At 36.7% G+C, this 24,822-nt stretch overlaps 1 protein-coding gene across 7 annotated transcripts in view; it reads left to right on the top strand.

Annotated features, from left to right (window-relative positions):
* Positions 1–24,822, top strand: part of LEPR (leptin receptor) — a 93,126-nt gene that overhangs the window by 34,403 nt on the left and 33,901 nt on the right. For all 7 annotated transcript variants that reach the window (XM_070468018.1, XM_070468015.1, XM_070468019.1 and 4 more), the window contains 3 exons: positions 10,123–10,331; positions 15,401–15,546; positions 19,078–19,222. In XM_070468018.1, the coding sequence (XP_070324119.1) occupies positions 10,123–10,331; positions 15,401–15,546; positions 19,078–19,222 (500 nt within the window). The remainder of the gene's footprint in view (positions 1–10,122; positions 10,332–15,400; positions 15,547–19,077; positions 19,223–24,822) is intronic.

Below are 24,822 nucleotides of genomic sequence, written 5' to 3'. Positions count from 1 at the left end.
AATAATTAGTTTCTTATAAAGAGATTTGGAGAGTTCTTATTGAAAGGCAAAGGAGAAAAGGAAAGATATAGCCACTGAATGCCCAGTTTCAAAGAATAGCAAGGAGTAATAAGAAAGCCCTCCTCAGTGATCAATGCAAAGAAATAGAGGAAAACAATAGAATGGGAAAGACTAGAGATCTCTTCTAGAAAATTAGAGATAGCAAAGGAACATTTCATGGAAAGATGGGCACAATAAAGGACAGAAATGGTATGGACCTAACAGAAGCAGAAGATATTAAGAACAGGTGGCAAGAATACACAGAAGAACTTTACAAAAAAGATCTTCATGACCCAGATAACCATGATGGTGTGATCACTCACCTCAAGCCAGACATCCTGGAATGTGAAGTCAAGTGGGCCTTAGGAAGAATCACTATGCACAAAACTAGTGGAGGTAATGAAATTCCAGTTGAGCTATTTCAAATCCTAAAAGATGATGCTGTGAAAGTGATGCACTTAATATGTCAGCCAATTTGGAAAACTCAGCAGTGGCCACAGGACTGTAAAATGTCAGTTTTCATTCCAATCCCAAAGAAGGGAAATGCCAAAGAATGTTCAAACTACCGCACAATCGCACTCATGTTACCTGCTAGCAAAGTAATGCTCAGAATTCTCCAAGCCAGGCTTCAACAATACGTGAACCATGAACTTTCAGATGTTCAAGCTGGATTTAGAAAAGGCAGAGGAACCAGGGATCAAATTGTCAATATCCGTGGATCATTGAAAAAGCAAGAGAATTCCAGAAAAATATCTACTTCTGCTTCATTGCTTACGCCAAAGTCTTTGACTTTGAGAATTTTGAGCATTACTTTATTGTGTAAATCACAGCAAACTGGCAAATTCTTCAAAAGATGGGAATACCAGACCACCTCACCTGCCTCCTGAGAGATCTGTGTGCAGGTCAAGAAGTAACAGTTAGACCTGGACATGGAAGAACGGACTGGTTCCATATTGGGAAAGGAGTATGTCAAGGCTGTATATTGTCACCCTGCTTATTTAATTTATATGCAGAGTACATCATGTGAAATGCCAGGCTGGATGAAGCACAAGCTGGAATCAAGATTGCCAGGAGAAATATCAATAACCTCAGATACACAGATGACACCACCCTTATAGCAGAAAGTGAAAAAGAACTAAAGAACCTCTTGATGAAAGTGAAAGAAGAGAATGAACAAGCTGGTTTAAAACTCAACATTCAAAAAACCAAGATCATGGCATCTGGTTGCATCACTTCACAACAAATTGATGGAGAAGCAATGGAAACAATGACAAATTGTATTTCTTGGGCTCCAAAATCACTGCAGATGGTGACTGCAGCCATGAAATTAAAAGATGCTTGCTCCTTGGAAGAAAAGCTATGACAAACCTAGACAGCATATTAAAAAGCAGAGACATTGCTTTGCTGACAAAGGTCTGTCTAGTCAGAGCTGTGGTTTTTCCAGTAGTCATGTATGGATGTAAGAGTTGGACCATAAACAAGGCTGAGTGCTGAAGAATTGATGCCTTTGAATTGTGGTGCTGGAGAAGCTCATGAGAGTCCCTTGGACAGCAAGGAGATCCAACCAGTCAATCGTAAAGGAAATCAACCCTGAATACTCACTGGAAGGACTGATGCTGAAGTTGAAGCTCCAATACTTTGTCCACCTGTTGTGAAGAGCCAGCTCATTGGAAAAGACCCTTAGGCTGCAAAGATTGAGGGCAGGCAGAGAAGGCGGGCAACAGAAAATGAGATGGTTGGATGGCATCACTGACTTAATAGACATGAGTTTGAACAAATTCCAGGAGATAGTGAAGGACACAGGAGCCTGGCATGCTGCAGGCTATGGGGTCACAAAGAATTGGACATGACTTAGTGAACAACAAACAACTTTTTCTAGAAGTGAGAAATCTTGCTTCCCTTTCCAATAATATATTACCCTAGTTGCTTAGTCCTAAAATACACACAAAGTAATTTTGGAATAGCTAAGTTGCCAACATCTGCTGGATCATAGAAAAAACAAGAGAGTTCCAGAAAAACATCTATTTCTGCTTTATTGACTATGCCAATGCCTTTGACTGTGTGGATCACCACAAACTGTGGAAAATTCTGAAATAGATGGGAATACCAGACCACCAGACCAGCCTCTAGAGAAACCTATATGCAGGTCAGGAAGCAACAGTTAGAACTGGACATGGACAACAGACTGGTTCCAAATAGGAAAAGGAGTACGTCAAGGCTGTATATTGTCACCCTGTTTATTTAACTTATGTGCAGAGTACATCATGAGAAACGCTGGGTTGGAAGAAGCACAAGCTGGAACCAAGATTGCTGGGAGAAATATCAATAACCTCAGATGTGCACATGACACCACCCTTATGGCAGAAAGTGAAGAGGAACTAAAAAGCCTCTTGGTGAAAGTGAAAGAGGAGAGTGAAAAAGTTGTCTTAAAGCTCAACATTCAGAAAACTAAGATCATGGCATCTGATCCCATCACTTCATGGGAAGTAGATGGGGAGACAATAGAAACAGTGTCCGACTTTATTTTTTTGGGCTCCAGAATCACTGCAGATGGTGATTGCAGCCATGAGATTAAAAGACGCTTACTCCTTGGAAGGAAAGTTATGACCAACCTAGATAGCATATTAAAAAGCAGAGACATAAAAAAAAAAAAAAAAAAAAAAAGCAGAGACATTACTTTGCCAACAAGAGTCCATCTAGTCAAGGCTATGGTTTTTCCAGCGGTCATGTATGGATGAGAGAGTTGGACTGTGAAGAAAGCTGAGTGCCGAAAAATTGATTCTTTTGAACTGTGGTGTTGGAGAAGACTCTTGAGAGTCCCTTGGACTGCAAGGAGATCCAACCAGTCCATCCTAAAGGAGATCAGTCCTGGGTGTTCATTGGAAGGACTGATGCTGAAGCTGAAACTCCAGTACTTTGGCCACCTCATGGAAAAGACCCTGATGCTGGGAGGGATTGGGGGCAGGAGGAGAAGGGAACTATAGAGGATGAGATGGCTGGATGGTATCGCCGACTCAATGGGCATGAGTTTGAGTAAATTTCGGGAGTTGGTGATGAACAGGGAGGCCTGGCGTGCTGTGATTCATGGGATCGCAAAGTTGGACATGACTGAGCGACTGAACTGAAGCCATACTACCGTAGGAAACAAGCAGGGTAACTAGAGGACAGTGTTTGTGTTGACTCATTTTGTCTTTGCTAATGACAAAGATTACATGATCAAAATACTGTGTAATTAACTAGGATATCCCCTCCCCTTCCACTTCATGTAGTTATGTTGTTAACTTGATATATATTTAGATGCCTTTGCTTTTGTTTGTATTCCTTTTTTATTTTTTTCTTCCTCCATCTCATCGTTGTTGATTTGTTTGGTAGTATCATACAACTGAGAAGTACTTTGTGTTATACAGAATGCTTCTTAAATTTGTCTCCTTGATGAAATTTGTCAGCTTCTCACCTGGACCTAATTCATGAGGTCCGGGCTGGGTTTGCATTTCTCTCAAGTTACAGATGATGCTAATATTATTGGCTTGGGAACCATATTATGAGAGCCTCTGATCTCTGACACTTACGAAACACAGATTCCTATGCTGAATTCCATGGAGGGTCCAGGAATCTAGTTTTAACGAGGCTCCAGGTGATTTTTATGATGAAACTAGTCTGGGATGCTAAACTGTTTCTTGAAATTCCTTTTGATGGGTAAAGTAGATTTTTGGGAGTAACATTTGTATAGTTTACCAGTCTGAGATTTAAAATGTGACTTGATTAAATTATTCACAAAACTAATGCTAAATTTTCCAGTTCATTTTATGGTTTGCCGACTGTGTATTGCTTTCAGTTTATGTTACAGTAAAGAGCATTCATTTGGTGTTACTCCTATAATAATTCAGTGTAGATCTTTCTTAGAGAAGTTTTAAAATACTCATAGAAAAATTTTGGGGGGAATAAGTAACATGACCAAAGTTCAGAGGATAGAATGTGCTTTCTATAAACCACTGTGACTAAAAGGTGAAATTTCACTACTAATTATATATCTAGCTTCTAGTAGAAATATTGCCTGAATTGTGAAATTTGCAAAGAAACCAAATTTAAAATTTATCTGACAACTTTTTTATTATTTTCACTTGCAAGTACAGTTTATTCATATATAGAGGGATTAAATAAATAGTGGCACTAAATTTATGTATGTGAGTACTGGCAATGCATAAAATATTTTGCTGCATAAACATTTTTCAAGAATGACCCAATCAAAAAATGGGCCAAAGAACTCAACAGACATTTCTACAAGGAAGACATACAGATGGCTAACAAACACATGAAAAGATGCTCAACATCACTCATTATCAGAGAAATGCAAATCAAAACCACAATGAGGTACCATTATACGCCAGTCAGGATGGCTGCTATCCAAAAGTCTACAAGCAATAAATGCTGGAGAGGGTGTGGAGAAAAGGGAACCCTCTTACACTGTTGGTGGGAATGCAAATTAGTACAGCCACTATGGAAAACAGTGTGGAGATTTCTTAAAAAGCTGGAAATAGAACTGCCATATGACCCAGCAATTCCACTTCTGGGCATACACACCAAGGAAACCAGATCTGAAAGAGACACGTGCACCCCAATGTTCATCGCAGCACTGTTTATAATAGCCAGGACATGGAAGCAACCCAGATGCCCATCAGCAGACGAATGGATGAGGAAGCTGTGGTACATATACACCATGGAATATTATTCAGCCATTAAAAAGAATTCATTTGAATCAGTTCTAATGAGATGGATGAAACTGGAGCCCATTATACAGAGCGAAGTAAGCCTGAAAGATAAAGACCATTACAGTATACTAACACATATATATGGACTTTAGAAAGATGATAACGATAACCCTATATGCAAAACAGAAAAAGAGACTCAGATGTATAGAACAGACTTGTGGACTCTGGGAGAAGGCGAGGGTGGGATGTTTCAAAAGAACAGCATTGAAACATGTATATTATCTAGGGTGAAACAGATCACTAGCCCAGGTTGGGTACATGAGACAAGTGCTCGGGCCTGGTGCACTGGGAAGACCCAGAGGGATCGGGTGGAGAGGGAGGTGGGAGGGGGGACCGGGATGGGGAATACATGTAAATCCATGGCTAATTCATTTCAATGTATAACAAAAACTACTGTAATGATGTAAAGTAATTAGCCTCCAACTAATAAAAATTAAAAAAAAAAAAAGAAAAAAAAGAAAGAATGTCAGAAATTCTCAAGTTTTGATTATTTTAAGCCAATGTATCGCTTTCTTATTTTAAAAATTTGATCCCCATTTTGATTTACAGTACTTTGAAATTTTGATAATTTAAAAGTAGTATTATCAAAATTTTAAAGTACCTTTTGAAACTCTGTTTTCTGCTTTGAAATGATTTTATTTATTTATTTATTTTATTTTTGGCTGTGCTGTGTCTTTGCTGCTATGTGTGGGCTTTCTCTAGCTGTGGTGAGTGGAGGCTTCTCTTGTAGGTCATGGGCTCTAGAGCATGAGGGCGTCAGTGGTTGTGGCTTACGGGCTTACTTGCCCCTTAGGATGTAGAATCTTCCCAGGTCAGGGATTGAACCCATGTCCCCTACATTGGCAGGTGGATTCTTAACCACTGGGCCACCAGAGAAGTCCTTCAAGTATCATTTGATGTACGTAAATACTCAAAACTTTAAAGAGACTCAGATATATAGAACAGACTTGTGGACTCTGGGAGAAGGCAAGGGTGGGATGTTTCAAGAGAACAGCATTGAAACATGTATATTATCTAGGGTGAAACAGATAACCAGCCCAGGTTGGGTGCATGAGACAAGTGCTCGGGCCTGGTGCACTGGGAAGACCCAGAAGGATCGGGTGGAGAGGGAGGTGGGAGGGGGGACTGGGATGGGGAATACATGTAAATCCATGGCTGATTCATTTCAATGTATGACAAAAACTACTGTAATGATGTAAAGTAATTAGCCTATTTTAAAAAAAAAAGAAAAAAAAATCTTTTGGAAGATAAAAGTAGTTCTTATGTTTCCTTTGACACGTAACAAGGCTGTATAGTCCAGGTTTCACACAAACTTGGAAAAACTTCTACTCTTATAAATGTGAGAAATATCTAATGTTTTCCTCAAGGAAAAAATAATTCAAAATAATTCTGTAATTTTCTAATTTTTGATTTTTTGAAATATTAACAATTCAGATTATAATTATTCTTTAGTTGTGGCCATTAAAATCTTTATTAATCCCTTAAGTAAAATGATAATGGTAACAGTGAACTACTCTTGTGATTATAAGGCATCTTGGATGTAATGAATTGAGTACTGAACATGGAAGCATGAGACTTAAGATGAATTCCAGTCCATGTTCTCTCTGAGCCTCAGTTTTTTACTTGTAAAATAGGTGATATTAGTTCCCTCATAAAGTGGTTTAAAAAATTGATGTAGATAGTGATCCTCAAGGTATTTTGTGTGCTTTATCAGTTCAGTTCAGTATATTATGCTAAATAGTGAAATGTGATGATATATTTAATGTGGTTTCTATATTTTTGAGTCCTTTTTTCATCAAGTAGTCACCAGTTCAGTTCAGTCGCCCAGTCGAGTCCGACTGTTTGTGACCCCATGGACTGCAGCACACCAGGCCTCCCTGTCCATCACCAGCTCCTGGAGTTTACTCAGACTCATGTTCATTAAGTCCATGATGCCATCTAACCATCTCATTCTCTGTCATCCCCTTCTCCTCCCATCTTTAATCTTTCCCAGCATCAAGATCTTTTCAAATGAATGAGGTGGTCAAAGTATTGGAGTTTCAGCTTCAACATCAGTCTTTCCAATGAATATTCAGGACTGATTTCCTTTAGGATGGACTGGTTGGATCTCCTTGCAGTCCAAGGGACTCTCAAGAGTCTCCTCCAACACCACAGTTCAGAAGCATCAGTTTTTCAGCGCTCAGCTTTCTTTATAGTCCAACTCTCAAATCCATACATGACCACTGGAAAAACCATAGCCTTGACTAGACAGACCCTTTTTGGCAAAGTAATGTCTCTTCTTTTTAATATGCTGTCTAGGTTGGTCAAAACTTTTCTTCTAAGGAGTAAGCGTCTTTTAACTTCAACTGTAGTCACCATCTGCAGTAATTTTGGAGTCCCAAAAAATAAAGTCTGACACTGTTTCCACTGTTTCCCCATCTATTTGCCATGAAGTGATGGGACCAGATGCCATGATCTTGGTTTTCTGAATGTTGAGCTTTAGGACAACTTTTTCACTCTCCTCTTTCACTTTCATCAAGAGGTTCTTTAGTTCTTCTTCACTTTCTGCCATAACGGTGGTGTCATCTGCATATCCGAGGTTATTGATATTTCTCCCGGCAATCTTGATTCCAGCTTGTGCTTCCTCCAGCCCAGCATGTCTCATGATGTACTCTGCATAGAAGTTAAATAGGCAGAGTGACGATATATAGCCTTGATGTACTCCTTTTCCTATTTGGAACCAGTCTATTGTTCCATGTCCAGTTCTACCTGTTGCTTCCTGACCTGCATACAAATTTCTCAAGAGCCAGGTCAGGTGGTCTGGTATACTGGTAGTTACCAGTAGGGAGTATAAAATGTTTTTGGCCTATAGCTGGGATAGAAAATCTTTTTTCTTAAAGGTGAAGATAATAAATATTTTAGGCTTTACTCTCCATTCTCTCTGTATCACAACCTTGTAGTCATAGTTACTAATGAATGAATTAGTAAATGAATGAGCATGACTGAGTTTATGGACACTGAAATGTGAATTTTATATAATTTCCATGATTGTGGGATATTCTTCCTTCTTTTTTTAAGCCAGTAGATAATGTAAGAAATGCTTCTTAGCTCATAGGCTGTACAAAAGCAATTGTATTTGGTTTGTGGGGTACAGTTTCCTCACCCCTGAGTTTCATGATGGGGTTATCTGTTGGAGTGATTTGGGAAATTACTGTGTGGAGATTTTTACTAAAAACCCTACAAATTATGAAATACTATGATATATATTGTGGAGTACATGTACTCTATAATACATAATCATTATATATCATTATTATGAATATATACTATGTATACTTTTGTGTATACTGAAATTATAAAGTAAATGAAAATGAGATTGATTAAATAGAACACAGCAGTAAAATGGTAGAGAAACCAGAGTTAATCTCTTTAGGAATCATCCCTATTCTACAAATGTCAACTGTATTTAGAAAAAAATGGCATTGGTGAGACCATCTAAAGTAAGAGTATAATTCTAACTTTTCTTTTTGTTTTAAGAAAGAAAAAAATCACCAGAATTTCCTCTTAAAAATTATTAGTGGGGAATATGTTTTCTGTTCAGTTTTTTTTTGCTTTAAAATTTGGAAGTTTTTCAGTCAAAGCATAATACAAGCTGCAAGCATATTCCTGACATAAAATACTGCATTTATTCAATTTGTTCCATACTCTTTTGATAAAAGATTTTATTTTAATATTTGAAAAACACATAGAAGCGGTGTGATATTTTTAAAAATCACATTTTATTGGAATTGTTTAAAGGTTTAGGTGAAGTTGAAAGTGCTAAGTCATTCTACCTTCAATTCAAAATGGAATTTTGAGTGTATAGCATTTTGAAGTTTTCAAAAACATTTTTTTTTGGCACAGTATTTTTATTTTAAGGTAAAATTTACACATAATAAAATGCACCTTAAATATAAGGTTGATGAATTTTGAGAAGTATGTTCACCTATGTAACCAATATCTTAATCAAATATTTTGCATTTCTCTAATAATTAATGATGGTGAGCCTCTTTTCATGTGTTTTTTGGCCATCTCTATGTCTTCATTGGAGAAATGTCTGTTTATATCTTCTGCCCATTTTTTCATTGACCCTTTTGTTATCTTTTTATCTTTCATAGCATCTTTTGAAGAACAGAAGTTTTTAATGTTGATAAAAATCCAATTATCAATTTGTCATTTTGTGACTCATGCTTTTGTGTCGCATCTAAGAAATTATTATTTAAAACAAAGTCACAAATTTTCCTCCACAGTTTCTTCTGATTCATAGCTTTAAATTCTGCATTTAGATTAATCTATTTTGAATTAATTTTTGAATCTTATGTGAGGTATGGATTAAAGTTGAATTTTTGTGTGAAGGGGGGCATATAGATTTCCCACTGTTTCAGCACAATTTATTGAAAAGATTACTCTTTCTCCACAGAATTGTTTTTGTACCTTTGTAGAAAATTAATTGTCCATATAGGTGTTGGTTTCTTTTGTTCCATTAATCTATTTTTTTCTCTTTACATTCATACTCCTTTGGCTTGATTATTGTAGCTTATTAGCTGTGATTTCTTGTTTTATTATTTTAGTGGTGGCTTTAGGATTTAGAATATAGGTCTTTAACTTAATAAAGTCGAACTGATGTTATACCTCCAACTGACATTTCACCACTACATGTATAGTGGAAGAAATTTATAGCTGTATACTTACACATCTCCCCTTTCGCCAAGTTTGGTATTAATGTCATACATTTTATTTCCACCTATGTTATAAACCCCACACTTTATGGTTATTATTTTTGCTTTAACTAGTCAATAAATATTTATCCTTTAAGTTAAATTTCATTTCTTTGTGTGGAACCAGACTTCTATTTACCATCATTTTCTTTTTGTCCAAAGGACTTCCTTTAGCATTTTTTTTCTCTAAAGAAGTTTTTGCAAGTTTGATTAATGATAAATTCTTTCCATTTTGGTGTGCCTGTAAAAAGCCTTTATTACATGTTTATTTTGAAAGATATTTGTATTGAATATGTGATTTAAAAATCACAATTTTTCTTTCAGTACTTCACTTGCCTCATGTCTTCTTGCTTATATTATTTCTAACTTGCTTTATTGATTCTAACTTATATTGATTGCTAACTTGCTTTAACCCTTATCTTTGTGTCTCTGCTATAATGTAGCTTTTTTTCCCCCGAAGCTCTTTAAGCTGGGTGTGCAGAACAGTTTACCTCAATTTGGATTTTGTGTCCTACATTTTAAATATGTCCAGTGCTTTCACATCTATGTTAATACATAGCTCTTCTTTTCTCACATAGGCTTGACGTGCTAGAAGAGTCACCTCTGCTCCCCCAGACAGGCAGTTTTCAGATTGCTCAGTGTAACTGCAGCGTTCGTGAGTGTTGTGAATGTCGTGTGCCCGTGCCGACAGCCAAGCTCAATAGCACCCTTCTTATGTATTTGAAAATCACATCTGGTGGAGTTGTTTTTCCCTCACCTCCAATGTCAGCTCAGCCCATTAATGTTGGTAAGTTGTGCCTAAGAAAGATAACATTTTTAAATATCAGTGATATAAACAGGTTGAAAATTGTTTACGAGATGTTTCATTAGCGTATCTCATTTTGACCAACACTGTAAGGATGATAAATGTAGTTTTCAGTTCAGTTCAGTTCAGTCGCTCAGTCATGTCTGACTCTTTGCGACTCCATGAATCACAGCATGCCAGGCCTCCCTGTTCATCACCAACTCCCGGAGTCTACCCAAACCCATGTCCATCGAGTCGGTGATGCCATCCAGCCATCTCATCCTCTGTCGTCCCCTTCTCCTCCTGCCCCCAATCCCTCCCAGCATCAGGGTCTTTTTCAGTGAGTCAACTCTTTGCATGAGGTGGCCAAAGTTACTGGAGTTTCAGCTTCAGCATCAGTCCTTCCAGTGAACATCCAGGACTGATCTCCTTTAGGATGGACTGGTTGGATCTCCTTGCAGTCCAAGGGACTCTCAAGAGTCTTCTCCAACACCACAGTTCAAAAGCATCAATTCTTCAGCACTCAGCTTTCTTTACAGTCCAACTCTCACATCCATACATGACCACTGGAAAAACCATAGCCTTGACTAGACAGACTTTTGTTGACAAAGTAATGTCTCTGCTTTTAAATATGCTATCCAGGTTGGTCATAACTTTCCTTCCAAGGAGTAAGCGTCTTTTAATTTCATGACTACAGTCACCATCTGCAGTGATTTTGTAGTCTTAGGGGGTATTAAAAGCAGCTTCTAGAATGATTTAACAACAGTATAGATATTTCTGCAATTGTAACAAATTCATTTTGAAACCAGTTTGATTTCTTTAAATCCTAGGTCAGTCTAATGGATATGTTTTGTTTGATTATTACTTTTTCACATCTCGATAACTATTTCTGAAAATAATTAAAAGCTCTTTTTTAACTTTATGCCTTCAATAAATATTTTTTAGAGACTCATGGGTATCAGTCACTGCTCTAGGAGCTGGGGGAAACAATGGTGAGTGAGACAAAATGCTTGCCTCACGGAACAGGGGCAGACAATATTGGGCAGAGAGAAATAATAAAAACATAAGCAAACTAATTGGCTATACAAATCTTATTAGAAGAAAAACTTATATAATAGAAAAGTGCCCACATTATTAGTGCACATTATTATTGATCAACTTGAATATATAATTATAAATATTCAGTGTATTCAGTTATATTATTCAATGTGAATAATATAGATGAATGTTAAATTATAATTTATTAACTCAGTTTTGTGTGTATGTGTTAAATTATATGTTACATATGATACATAATTTAATAGTGTTACTGTTTTACATTATTGCAAATTCTTTGGGTACTTCTCTTCATCATTGTTTTTGCCATCACTGGAACCAGTTTTTCAGATATCTGACACCATATTCTTTACAACTTCATCCTCACTTCTCTTTAAATACTAAGGGTATAGCATTTTTTGAATCTACATGTGATATCATTTTCAACATTAGAACTTTTAAATAACTTGTCCTTTAGGGGTATATTTGTGATTTCCACATGATTACTGTGATATCCAAGCAATTCAGTCATGATGTTATACCATAGGGAAAAAACAAAAAAAATCTATAGAATGTCATCATCTTCTCTTTTTAAAACCAGTTCGATCAGGTGACTTTTTAGAAGTATTTAGAGCCAACATTGAATTAAGTTGTTTTTAAAAATAAGGTAGTTAAGACAAGGTGCTGTAATAGACTTTATAAGAAACTTTAAAAAATTTGTCTTATTTCAGATAATTTTGGGAAAAAAATCTCTCTTTTTTTTTTTTTTGTATTTGGGTATATGTGATTAAGATCTCAAAATTGAAAGAAATAAAATAAGACAAGTTGTACGATAGAGAATGTCAGGTGTAGGGGTCTATTATTTCAGCTGTGGAAGTCCTCTTTTAGGAAATAGCATTTAAACTGAAAGAAAAAGAGGTAACTATGCAAAAATCCAGAACAAAAGGTGCTCTGAGCAGGAGGAGTAGCACTCACAAAATACCTGGGATAGAATGAGCTCAAAATTTGGAAGAACCAAAGACAGGAGCCTTTTGCTTGGAGTAACTAAGGTAGGAGAACATTCAGAGATGTTGTTAGAGAGTCATCTACATCCAGGTCATACCACAGGCTATGGTTACAAAGTTTGGATTTTATTCTAATTGCAGTGGAAGCTTTTGTATCAGGAGAGTGATGTGATCAGACGTGTGTGTTTGTGTGTGTGTGGGCACATGCAAGCACACATGCGTGCTCATGCACATGTTTAAAATGTATGCTATATTGAAGAAGTAAATTGATGGGGAAGGGAAAAAGGATACTTGCAAGAATGGAAGCAGAGGACTCAGATAGGCAGCTGCCAGAGTTGTCCAGTTGGCTTAGGGTTGTTGCAGTGGAGAAGTAAAGAAATGTTCAGGTTTGGGATCTATTAGGAGATGGTGCTTCCCTCATACTCAGTTGGTAAAGAAGCCGCGTGCAATGCAGGAGACCCCAGTTCAATTACTGGGTTGGGAAGATCCACTGGAGAAGGGATAGGCTACCCACTCCAGTATTCTTGGGCTTCCCTTGTGGCTCAGCTGGTAAAGAGTCTGCCTGCAATGTGGGAGACCTGGGTTCAGTCCCTGGGTTGGGAAGATCCATTGGAGAAGGGAAAGACTAGCCACTCCAGTATTGTGGCCTGGAGAATTCCATGGACTGTATAATCCATGAGGTTGCAAAGAGTTGGACACAACTGAGCAACTTTCACTTTCACTTTTCAGGAGATGGTGCAGACTGAAGGGGATTGGGTATGAAGTGTGAAGGACAGAGAGGAGTCAAGGATGACACTTAGGCTTGGTGTAAGCCTAGGATGACACTTAGGACCTGGTTAGTAGCAGAATAGTGTTACCAAATGGGGATATTGGAGATAATTAAGTGTGTGACTAATTATATTTGAGATGTTTATTAGAAATCAAAGAGACGTTGAGTAGGTAGTTAAATATTTGATTCTAGAGTTCAGGGGAGATACATATTTGGGATTCTCTAGCATCAGATGTTTATGGGATTGTATGAGGTCACGCATTTAGAGTCCAGTGAGAGAAAGATTGAGAGGCAATCAGAGAGAAGAGGAGTAAAGGAATGTGACGGCTGGAAACCAGGTGGACAAAGTATTTCTACTTGTCCGCTACTCAAAGAATAAGCAGTTGGGACACTGCTGAGAGATGGAGTAAAATGTATCAGACAGTTGATGCTGAATTCAGCAAAAAGTAGTAACCTTGGTAAGAGTAGTTTTAGTGGACTGGCAAGAAGGAAGACCTGATCAGAATAGGTTGGTTAGGAAAATGGGATGCAAAATGGAGAGTAAGTAATGCCAGCTCTTTGGAGGAATTTTCCCCTGAAAGAAACCAGTATGTGTGGTCTGGGACTGAGTACCTAGGGGATCCAGGGGAAGATTTATTTTTAGATTTCTAATACAAAGGTGTATGTGTATGCATATAAGAAATGTAAAATAGTTTATAATTTTATGATTTCACTTCTGTTTGGTGTCTGTTTTTTTCTATCTTTTGGGTCATGAATTTCACCTGTTATTTCTAGACTTTAGAGTTTAGCCATTCTTGCTTTAAAGTAACTAAAATTTGTTGTATGTCACAGAGAGTAAAACTTCATTAATTTTGACTTGAGGAAAAGGAAAAAACTGTGACTGAATTCTTGAAATTATGGAATGTGGAAAATATTAATGTGCCATTATTTTTTGAAAATAAAATACAAGTCAGTAAATATTTCAATGTAATGATGATGTCTATGTTTATGAGTAATTCTTGTTAATCGTAAAAATCTTGAAAGCATAGAGATGCACACAGAAGAAAAATGCATCATTTATTTTCTACTATTTTGACATTTTTTCTATTTTAATGCATATTAACACATATCCTTTTATTTGTTCAAATTTTAATGAATTCAAGTATATATGTTGCTTAATGGGCTTCCCTTTAAGCCCATTAAGATGGATTGGATGGTAAAGAATCTGCTGCAGTGTAGGAGACCCGGTTCAGTCCCTGAGTTGGGAAGATCCCCTGGAGAAGGGAATGACTTCCCACTCCAGTATTCTGGCCTGGAGAATTCCAAGGACTATATAGTCCATGGGATCGCAAAGAGTCGGACACGACTGAGCGACTAACACTTTCACTTTCACATTGTTTAATAAACTTTCAAAACTAGCAATATTAAACTTTTTCAACATTCTTCTCTAATATGATTTTAATGACTATAAATTACTCTTAAGGGTATGAACTGTTACTTGTTCAATCAGTTCTTTATTGTAAGATGTTTGTGTTGTTTCTACAGATGATTTAAAGTTTGTTGTATGTTTTAAATTGTATGTTTTAAATTCCACAGCCATAAATCTCCACATATGTATTTACACAAATGCATATGCATACATAAAACACATAGACATATAAACTCAGAAATTAGATGCTGAGTTAAATACACCATTAGGATAAGAACTCTATCTCCATTTCTGGTGACAAGCCAAGTCCTGCTAATACTGTGTTTACTGCATGTAAATTGTGTATGCTATGGGTTATTTGAGTAGGTATGTCTCGATTTGTTGAATTTGAAAATTAATGTTTACTGTTTTACGAACAGATTTACATGAATCTGCATGCGTATATGCATTGATTTTTGCATGCAAAATTTATGTGCATTTTCCAAGTAGTGCTCTGCAAATGCTTGTCCTTGTCATTCACTAAAACGGTGGGTTTCATCAGGGGAGGCTTCAAATAAGTGGGAAAAGCTAGGTTCAAAGTTAAAGTTAAGCAGGGCTTTTTTAATAGCAGGAATTCACATTTGTCAAAATAACATCATTTTCTGATTTATAGTTTTTACCAGGTAGGGAGAAGGAAACGAAAATATATGGATTGCTATGGTAAGGTATAGTAGTAGAATATCTTGGTTCTGTAATTAGCCTTTGGATAAGGACTCCTTAGTTTAAAATATAGGACATGCTAAAAATTCATTTTGACTTCATTTCAAGATTATCATGAAAATAACTTGACTTAAAAGTGTTCTTTTTTTTTCTTAAGTGAAGCCTGATCCACCACTAGGTTTGCGTATGGAAATCACAGACACGGGTAGTTTAAAGATTTCATGGTCCAGCCCAACACTGGTACCATTTCAACTTCAATATCAAGTGAAATATTCAGAGAATTCTACAAAAAATATGAGAAAAGTAAGTATATTTTAGTAAATAAAATGAAAAGTTGAGAAGCAATTAAAGAAAAGGTGAGATGCCCTCCAAGTCCCATAGAGAATGCCTCTGCCTATCAAATGTGTATACTGTTTTTGAGATGATTCAGTCATACTTCAATATCGTACCACTGGCTTTCACTCAAGATCAGCAAAAGAAATGAGCATGTACACAAAATTTCTGTATCTTCTATAAAATTATTTTAGAAAAGCTCTTCAGTGTTACTAAATATCTCTTACATGTGGATCCATGTTGTATTTTGATAAACATGACAAATTTCTCCTAGAATTTACTGCCAGAAAAAGTTCCTTTTCCAAAAGCTTATGTATACTAGATTAATTCTCTTTTTTCCCCCTCACTCTCCTTCTGTCTCGTTAACACAGACAGACAGACACACACACATGACTAGTGACTACAAGAACTCCAGATACAGAACTATTGAATTCATAATCATAGTATTTTCACTTAAAGACCTTCTCGGGCTTTTGATTTTACATGCTGTCCTTATTTTTCTCATTACTCAATATATTTGTTTATATGCAGTCCATGCATTTATACAGTATAGTCTGTCAACCTTTTTTTCAGGAAGTGTTGTGTACCCACTAGGTGTCAAGAACTCAGGATACACTAGTAGAACAGGATAAGGGAAGCTTGGAAGTGCAAGTGGTAGAGGATGGGTTGTAATAATTAGAGGGAGGGGAAGATCTCTTTAAGAAAGTGATATTTGAGCAGGGATCTGAAAGAGGTGGTGATGCAGGGAAATTAGGGTCTAAATAGAGGAAATAGCAATTTAGAGGACCTTAGTTGGATGGGAAGTTGGAGATCAGGGCAGTGAGTGAGATTAAGAGCAGTAGTGGAGGGGTAGGAGAGAAGGAGGAGTCGTGAAAAGCCTCATGGGTCATAACTTTGGCATTTTAATTTGTAAAACTAATTGTTATATAACTTAGAGGTAGAAACTTGTCTTTTTTGATCTGGGCTAATTTTCTAAGACTTGCAGTTTAGTCATTCAGTTGTGTCCGACTCTTTGCGACCCCATGGACTGCAGCATGCCAGGCTTCCCTGTCCGTCATCAGCTCCTGGAGCTTGCTCAAATACATGTCCATCAAGTCGGTGGTGCCATCCAACCATCTCATCCTCTATCATCCTTGTCTCCTCCTGCCTTCCATCTTTCCCAGCATCAGGTTATTTTCCAGTGAGTCAGTTCTTTGTATCAGGTGGCCAAAGTATTGGAGTTTTAGCTTCAGCATCAGTCCTTTCATTGAATATTCAGGACTGATTTTCTTTAGGATTGACTGATTTGATCTCCTTGCAGTCTAAGGGACTCTCGAGTCTTCTCCAATACTTCAGTTCAAAAGCATCAATTCTTCAGCACTTAGCTTTCTTTTTAGTCCAACTCTCACATCCATATATGACTACTGGAAAAACCATAGCTTTGACTAGATGGACGTTTGTCTGCAACGTAATGTCTCTCCTTTTCAATATGCTGTCTAGGTTGGTCATAGCTTTTCTTCCAAGGAGCAAGTGTCTTTTAATTTCATGGCTGCAGTCACCATCTGCAGTGATTTGGAGCCCCCCCCCCCCCCCCAAATAAAGTCTCTTACTGTTTCCATTGTTTCCCCATCTATTTGCCATGAATTGATGGGACCAGATGCCATGATTTTAGTTTTCTGAATGTTGAGCTTTAAGCCAACTTTTTCACTCTTCTCTTTCACTTTCATCAAAAGGCTTGTTTGTTCTTCTTTGCCTTCTCCCATAAGGGTGGTGTCATCTGTGTATCTGATGTTATTGATATTTCTCCTGGCAATCTTGATTCCAACTTGTGCTTCTTCCAGCGCTGCATTTTGCATGATGTACTCTGCACATAAGTTAAATAAGCAGGGTGACAGTATACAGCCTTGACATACTGTTTTCCCTATTTGGAACCAGTCTGTTGTTCCACGTCTAGTTCTAACTGTTGCTTATTGACCTGCATACAGATTTCTTAGGAAGCAGGTTGGGTGATCTGGTATTCCCATCTCTTGAAGAATTTTCCAGTTTGTTGTGATCCACACAGTCAAAGGCTTTGGCATAGTCAATAAAGCAGAAGTAGATTTTTTTTAGAACTCTCTTTCTTTTTTGGTGATCCAAAAGATGTTGGCAATTTGATCACTGGTTCCTCTGCCCTTTCTGAATCCAACTTGAACATCTGGGAGTTCATGGGTGACGTACTGTTGAAGCCTGGCTTGGAGAACTTTGAGCATTACTTTGCTAGCGTGTGAGATGAGTGCAATTGTGTGGTAGTTTGAACATTCTTTGGCATTGCCCTTCTTTAGGATTGGTATGAAAATTGACCTTTTCCAGTCCTTTTCCAGCAGTGGCCACTGCTGAGTTTTTCAAATTTGTTGGCATATTGAATGTAGCACTTTAACAGCATCATTTTTTAGGATTTGAATTAGCTCAACTAGAGTTCCATCACTTCCACTAGCTTTGTTCGTAGTGATGCTTCCTAATACCACTTCTGGATTTTAAATATAGGCAATCTGATATTGTTTAATGTATTGCTGAGGCTTTTTGCCATTTTTGATCTGTGTTGCCCCACAGTCGAATGGGCCAGGAAGTTCAATAACTTCGGAATACCTCATTGGTTGTTTTATGAAGTTACGTCTCTTATATGTTTTCACTCTGGTTTGTAAACTGTATTTTGATTGACTGTAGCTGATCATCATGGAGAAGGAAATGGCAACCCTCCGCAGTATTCTTGCCTAGAGAATTCCATGGACAGAGGAGCCTGGCAGGCTCTAGTCCATGGAGTTGCAAAGAGTCAGACATGACTGAGCAATTAACCCACACAGCTGATCATCAGCCCAGGGTTCTTAAAATTATTCATGCCCTCCTTCTGTGCCCCATTGCTCTAGGAAGGTTTATAGCTCTCTGCCTACCTGTACACCATCTTTTTTTAAAAAAATATTTACTTATTTATTCAGCTGTGTCAGGTCTTAACTGTAGCATGCAGAATCTTTGCTGTGTCATGTGGGATCTTTCATTGTGCTGTGTGGGTTTAGTTGCTGCATGGGATGTGGGATGTTAGTTCCCCAACCAAGGATCAGACCTGTGTCCCCTGCATTGCAGGCAAGTTCTTAACCACTGGATGATCAAGGATGTCCGTGCATTGTAGTCTATTAATATCTTGTATGTTATTGATGTCAGCAAAGGCGTGAAGCTTCCCACTGATTTTAGCTGTTCCTCTCAAAGTTTGAAAAGTCAATATTCATTCTCATTCAGTTAAAAATATATGCTGATTATCACTGTGATTTTTTTTTCCCTTGAACTTACAGGCTTTTAAAAATACCATTGACTAATGTCAGTCAGACGTTTGTTACTGGGTTATTGATCTCTGTTAAATTCCACTGTGTCCAACTAACTCCTCTGTAAGATTTTAATTCTTTGAAATTTGTAGAGGCCTGCTTGTAATCAATTTTGGCAAAGGTTTCACATCAACCTGATGCTCTGGTGTTTTCAAATGATATTTAACAGGCTGATGAGATTGTCTCAGCTACATCTCTGCTAGTAGACAGTGTGCTTCCTGGGTCTTCATATGACGTGCAGGTGAGGAGCAAGAGATTGGATGGCCTGGGACTCTGGAGTGACTGGAGCGCCCTTCTTACCTTTACTACACAAGGTAGGTTTTGTAGGAGTCACTTCTGTTCATAGGGGAGTATGATTCCTGAATTGCCTTTGACATATTATACTTGTCTTAAATTTTGTGGTGGTAAACCAAAAGGAGGAACACTGTATTAACTTCTAATTTAAATTTTGAACAAGGTAATCCTTTAGTGAAAATTTGTGCGAGAGTTCTCTCATTTATGTGCATCCATAACAGTATCTTGCTGAATTACTCTTTCTTACTCAAAAGACAGAGTTGATATAAAAGTTCCAAATTCACAAATTCAGAACACTGCTTGTACTTATGTTTCCTGAATTTACACTTGAAAATCAGATATATTTATTTGGTATAAGTTTTAAATATTAAAGTTTTATTTGAATATTATATGTTATATAATTAAGCAATTCTTTTCACTCCAGATGCTTGCTTTTCAAAGCGTTTACTTTCAGTTTTCATGTTTTTAAAATAATCTTTAACATCAGAAAAACTGCAGTTTATTCACAGCTTCCTCATGGAGTTGAGGTGCAATGTTTTACATAGAGGCCCAGGAGTCTAATGGTGGTAAGCCCTGACACAAGCCAGGCTGTGAATGTAGGAAGGTGGTTCATAGTTCTTTGACTAGTTTTCAGTCTATCAAATTTTCAACATTATTCCCACTCAAACTCACTTAGGTTGATAGTAGATATATGGAGAAAGCAAGTACCGTGTAAAACACTAAACCATGTAAACATGTAAAACACTAAACAGGCTTATTTATTAATTGCTTACTAGTTAAAAATCATTGATTGTTAAAGAGTAAGTGTTAGTAGTAGTTTATTTATTTATTTATTTATTTTTATTATTTTTTTTGTAGGTCTTTGTTGGTTATCCATTTTATTTTATTTTTTTTTCCATTTATTTTTATTAGTTGGAGGCTAATTACTTTACAACATTGCAGTGGTTTTTGTCATACATTGAAATGAATTAGCCATGGATTTACATGTATTCAAGCACTGACTTTGGAGTCTGACAGAATTTTGTCAGAGTCCTGCCCACCTCCCTTATTTGGAAAGTTTCTTAACCTCCCTATACCTCAGTTTCCTCATCTACAGAATAAGGAATTTTTATATGGATAGAATGAAATGATGCACATCAAGTGCTTACTGCAGTGCCTGACTCTTAGTAAGCACTTGTGAAATAGTGGATCATAGTTGATAAATATCAAGCTTGTAAATTGACAAACTCAATATTCAGAATCTCAAAGTCTAATGAAATTTAGAGGCTGACATGATACATACCTAATTGCTTAGCACACATAACACTGTGGGAAGAGCTAAAGTAAGTGCTAAGCATTAGAAGGGATTAATTCTCACTGGAAAAGTCAGGAACTATGAGTGAACAGACTTAGAAGGCAGGAATTTCTCATCTCTATTCCTCAAATAATTATTGAGTATCACAATGTGTGTAATACGATGCTGAAAATTCAACTTTTGTTCTATCTTGAATTGTATATCACTGACTAATAGGTCTTAATGACCAGCTGTGAGATACATAGAGTGGAATGAATTAACAGCATCAAATTTCAATGAATGTCCCATGGAGGTTTTTATATAGTGGGATTGGGTGAAATGGGTGGTGGGGTAGGTAGATGACAGGGGAGGTGGAGGCAGCAGCCCCTGCTCCCATTCTGAATGGCCTATAACTTGTACCTTTATTTTGCTGTCTGGTGAAATGTTTTTCTCTTCCACAAGAAAATGGCTTCATTCTTTGCTGTTTTCTTCTTAATAAGATCTGAGAACTTACCCTCGCTGAAGAAAAGGGAAATTCTAAAAGAATCATGATTGTTTTAAAGTTTTCTGGTGTTCAAGTTATACGTTTATACCTTCCTAGTATAATGATTCTTGGCAATGTTATGTATTCAGTTGGATTAAATGAAATCTTTGATCCAGAATAATTTAATAACTACTTGTATCACATTTCATATAAGGTTTTATTTTGGGTTGTTCAACTTAGGTTCTTAGACCTTCATTGGACATATTTTTAGTTCTGTTTTGCTTTATGCAAAACCCTTTTATACTTCCATTTCTTTCCTAGTTCATATCAGTATCTGTAGGATTAAATTTACTTAGTTTACTAAGATGTTGTATCATATTTTGCTTTCATAATAAACCAGGTATTTTAATATATACTATAAAACACATAAGTACACATGTATATGCCCTTCCATAGGCAAATATTATGGGTTTTGTTTATACGAAGGTGATAAAGGTATGTTTTGTTGTAAACAAGCATTGCCAATTTATTTGCTTGTGCAGTATCCAGCAATTGTTGTTCTTCAGTCGCTAAGTCATGTCTGACTCTTTGTGACTCCAGGGACTGCAGCACTCCAGGCTTCCCTGTTCTTCACTGTCTCCCAGAGTTTGCTCAAATTCGTGTTCATTGAGTTAGTGATGCTATCCAGTCCTCTCATCCTCTGCCACCCACTTCTCCTTTTGCTTTCATTCTTTCCCAGCATCTTTTCCAGTGAATCAGCTATTCTCATCAGGTGGCCAAAGTATTGGAGCTTCAACTTCAACATCAGTCCTTCTAATGAGTATTCAGGGTTAAATGATTTCCTTTAGGATTTACTGGTTTTATCTTCTTCCTGTCCAAGGGACTCTCAAGAGTCTTCTCCAGCACCAGAGTTCAGAAACATCAATTCTTTGGTGCTCAGCCTTCTTGATGGTCCAACTCTCACATCCGTACATGACTATGGAAAAATCATAGCTCTGATTATATGGACCTTTGTCGGCAAAGTGATGTCTTTGCTTTTTAATATGCTGTCTAGGTTTGTCATAGTTTTCCTTCCAAGGAGCAAGCATCTTTTAATTTCTTGGCTGCAGTCACCATCTGCAGTGATTTTGGAGACCAAGAAACAATATTATCATTAATAGCTAGCCTTTTACTTATTCAACACAGATGTGTCCTTTTAGTGACTGTAGACATCCAAACAGAAAAACCTGAAAATGAGGAACGAATGTAGACAGTGAGTAAACAACTACCTCAAAGGCCAGAATTTGTTGATGTAGCAGTGAATGTGAGGTTAAGCTTACTAATGTAACCAAACTTGGATAGCTCAGATGCCATGAGTGATACCATGTGATAATCAAGGGAAAGACAGAAACTTGTCAAATAGAAAGTAGATTAGGACACCGGTAGAGGGGAAGAGAGCTTATACTCTTCAGCATCTCCCAAGCACATTTTTCTATTCCAGTATTATCTGCTGTAATGATGTAATATGTATTAAATCCCAAATAAAAGGTAGAAGTAGATTGAGAACTCCTTCTTGAGTAATAATAATATTGACAATTATAGGGTGCTTCCTGTGTTTCAGGCACTAAGTACTTTGCACATACTAACATTTTATCCTTTCAATGACCTGTGGGATAAGTACTGTTATCCCTCTTTTATATACAAAGAAGTTGAGAATTAGATAGGGTTACGTACTTGCAACAGTTGATAGAATTACAAAATAGCCTAACTCCAAAGTTCATGTTTATAACCACTAGTAAGGCAATTAAGTGCATAATGTATAATTATACAAGATTTCTGGTAGCCCTAAAAATTGACCCTCAAAGGTAGTAAGCAGTAAATTTAATTGTATAGAGCGTTTTATTGGAACACCTCATTTCCTTCATGATTCCTGGTAAATGAGGTTTTAGCATTGCTTAGGTCTTTTGGTTTAGGTTTGCTGAGTTATGCTGGCTGCAGTGTCTGCACTTTATAGTGCTGACTACACTTGAGGCTCATTTCCTGAAAGCTGTGCAACAGCAAAATATGTCTCCAAACTCAGGGACTTCCTATTCCTGTGTAAAGAGATTCGAATCCTTCTCCCCTAAGTCTAGCTACCATTGTCCACTGTCCAGCAAACAGAAACATTCCATGAGATTGAGGCATTAATTTGTTTAGAATGTGTTAGCACACCTGTTTTATTATTTCCAAACACTTATAACAAAGGTTACTTGATGTAAATATTGCTGCAGGCAAAAGACTAATTCTCAGGACCTTTGTAACTGCTACATTTTATTCATTAATGCATTTAAGCTGTACCTACCAAGTGCATAGTTAATAAACATTGACTATTCCTAGTCAAGGAATTCTTAGGGATTCTTTTAAAGTGAATTTAATAGGTTCTTTCTCTATAGCTGCTGGGAGATGCTTTTCAAGGAAAACCCAAGACCTTCCCAGAACTCATGAATATTGCAATTTACATACTAAAAACAACTTTAGAAGTGCTGAATTCCTGTAGTAACTTTATTAACTGCATTCTTGTTGCTGTGAAAGAAGAGGAGAAACAGATATTAGATAATATCTACATTTCTTGTGCAGCTCTTATACCAGGTTAGAGAAAATACTTTTTTCTTAAAAAAAAATAGGTAATCTGCTCCAAGAATTAAAAAATCTATTTTATGGAGCTATGATAAAGACACACATTTTAAAATAATTTAAAATGTTTGATTCATGATTTATGTTCTTTTGAGTAATTTACTAATATTTGTCAATAGAATTTCCTTTTTAAATAGAATTCATTAATGCATATCCTGTAAAGGTATTGATATTTGGTCATGAGAAGAAAATCATTGTTGTCTTAATTAACAAACTGTTATGTAGTAGTATCTCACATGAGAGTAAAAGATAGATATATTTATATTATTTTGAAAATTAAATAGTCAACACATATCAATTTCAATACATTTGTTCAATGTAAATTTTATAGATCATCAGGTTTTTAATAACTTGTTTTTTAAGCTATGTTAGCATTTAATTATATGAAAATGCTGTGACTTTAATTCTGTTTCTCAATTAAGTCTTACTTAGGCTTCAACTTCAAAGTGAAATGCTTTGAGTTTTTATTATCTTTCAAATTAAAGCTTCAATTTAATTTTGGAAATCTTATTTGTACTCTTTTTTTAAAAAACTGAATTGAGACTTTTGAGGCAGTTGGTAATGAGGTGTATGGTAAGTGAGCAATCACCAGTGAAGCCTGAGTGCCACCCTAGGTGAGATTCATAAATATAAGGGCTAACTTCTGTCCAGTAATTTCATGCTATGAAGTTTTTTCCTGTTTATACTTGACTGTAGACATAGCAAATGCAAATATCTTCTATGGATTGTAGATATTAAGACAATGGAGTTTAACATGCTCTTACAGAAAAGATAAAAATAGTAAGAACTAATCAAAGTTTTTGGATTTGTTTTGAGGGTAATTCAAAGGATATATATGGACACAGATATTCATATTCCATCAGCATAAAATAGCTTACCTTAAATTTTACAACTGAAATATCCTGTTTTCGTAATGCACTATGGCAGAAATAATTTCTTCCTGTGTAAACACTCATTTACTTTTATTCTGTTTCTAATTAAAGAAAAGAGAGACTTAACTATGGCTTCCCAGGTGGTGCAATGGTAAAGAATCCACCTGCCAATGCGGGAGACATGGGTTTGATTCCTGGATAGGGAATATAAGTGGCAACCCACTCCAGTACTCTTGCCTGGAGAATTCCATGGACAAAGGAACCTGCAACTGTCCATTGGGTCATGGAGTTGGAGATGACTGAGCACACAAAGAGAAAGAAAATGTTTCCAATAATAGG

The sequence above is a fragment of the Odocoileus virginianus genome, chromosome 5 (assembly GCF_023699985.2).
Source record: "Odocoileus virginianus isolate 20LAN1187 ecotype Illinois chromosome 5, Ovbor_1.2, whole genome shotgun sequence".
Lineage (NCBI taxonomy): Eukaryota > Metazoa > Chordata > Mammalia > Artiodactyla > Cervidae > Odocoileus > Odocoileus virginianus.
The sequence above is the reverse complement of the archived record's forward strand: the minus strand, read 5'-3'. Positions and strand labels throughout refer to the sequence as shown.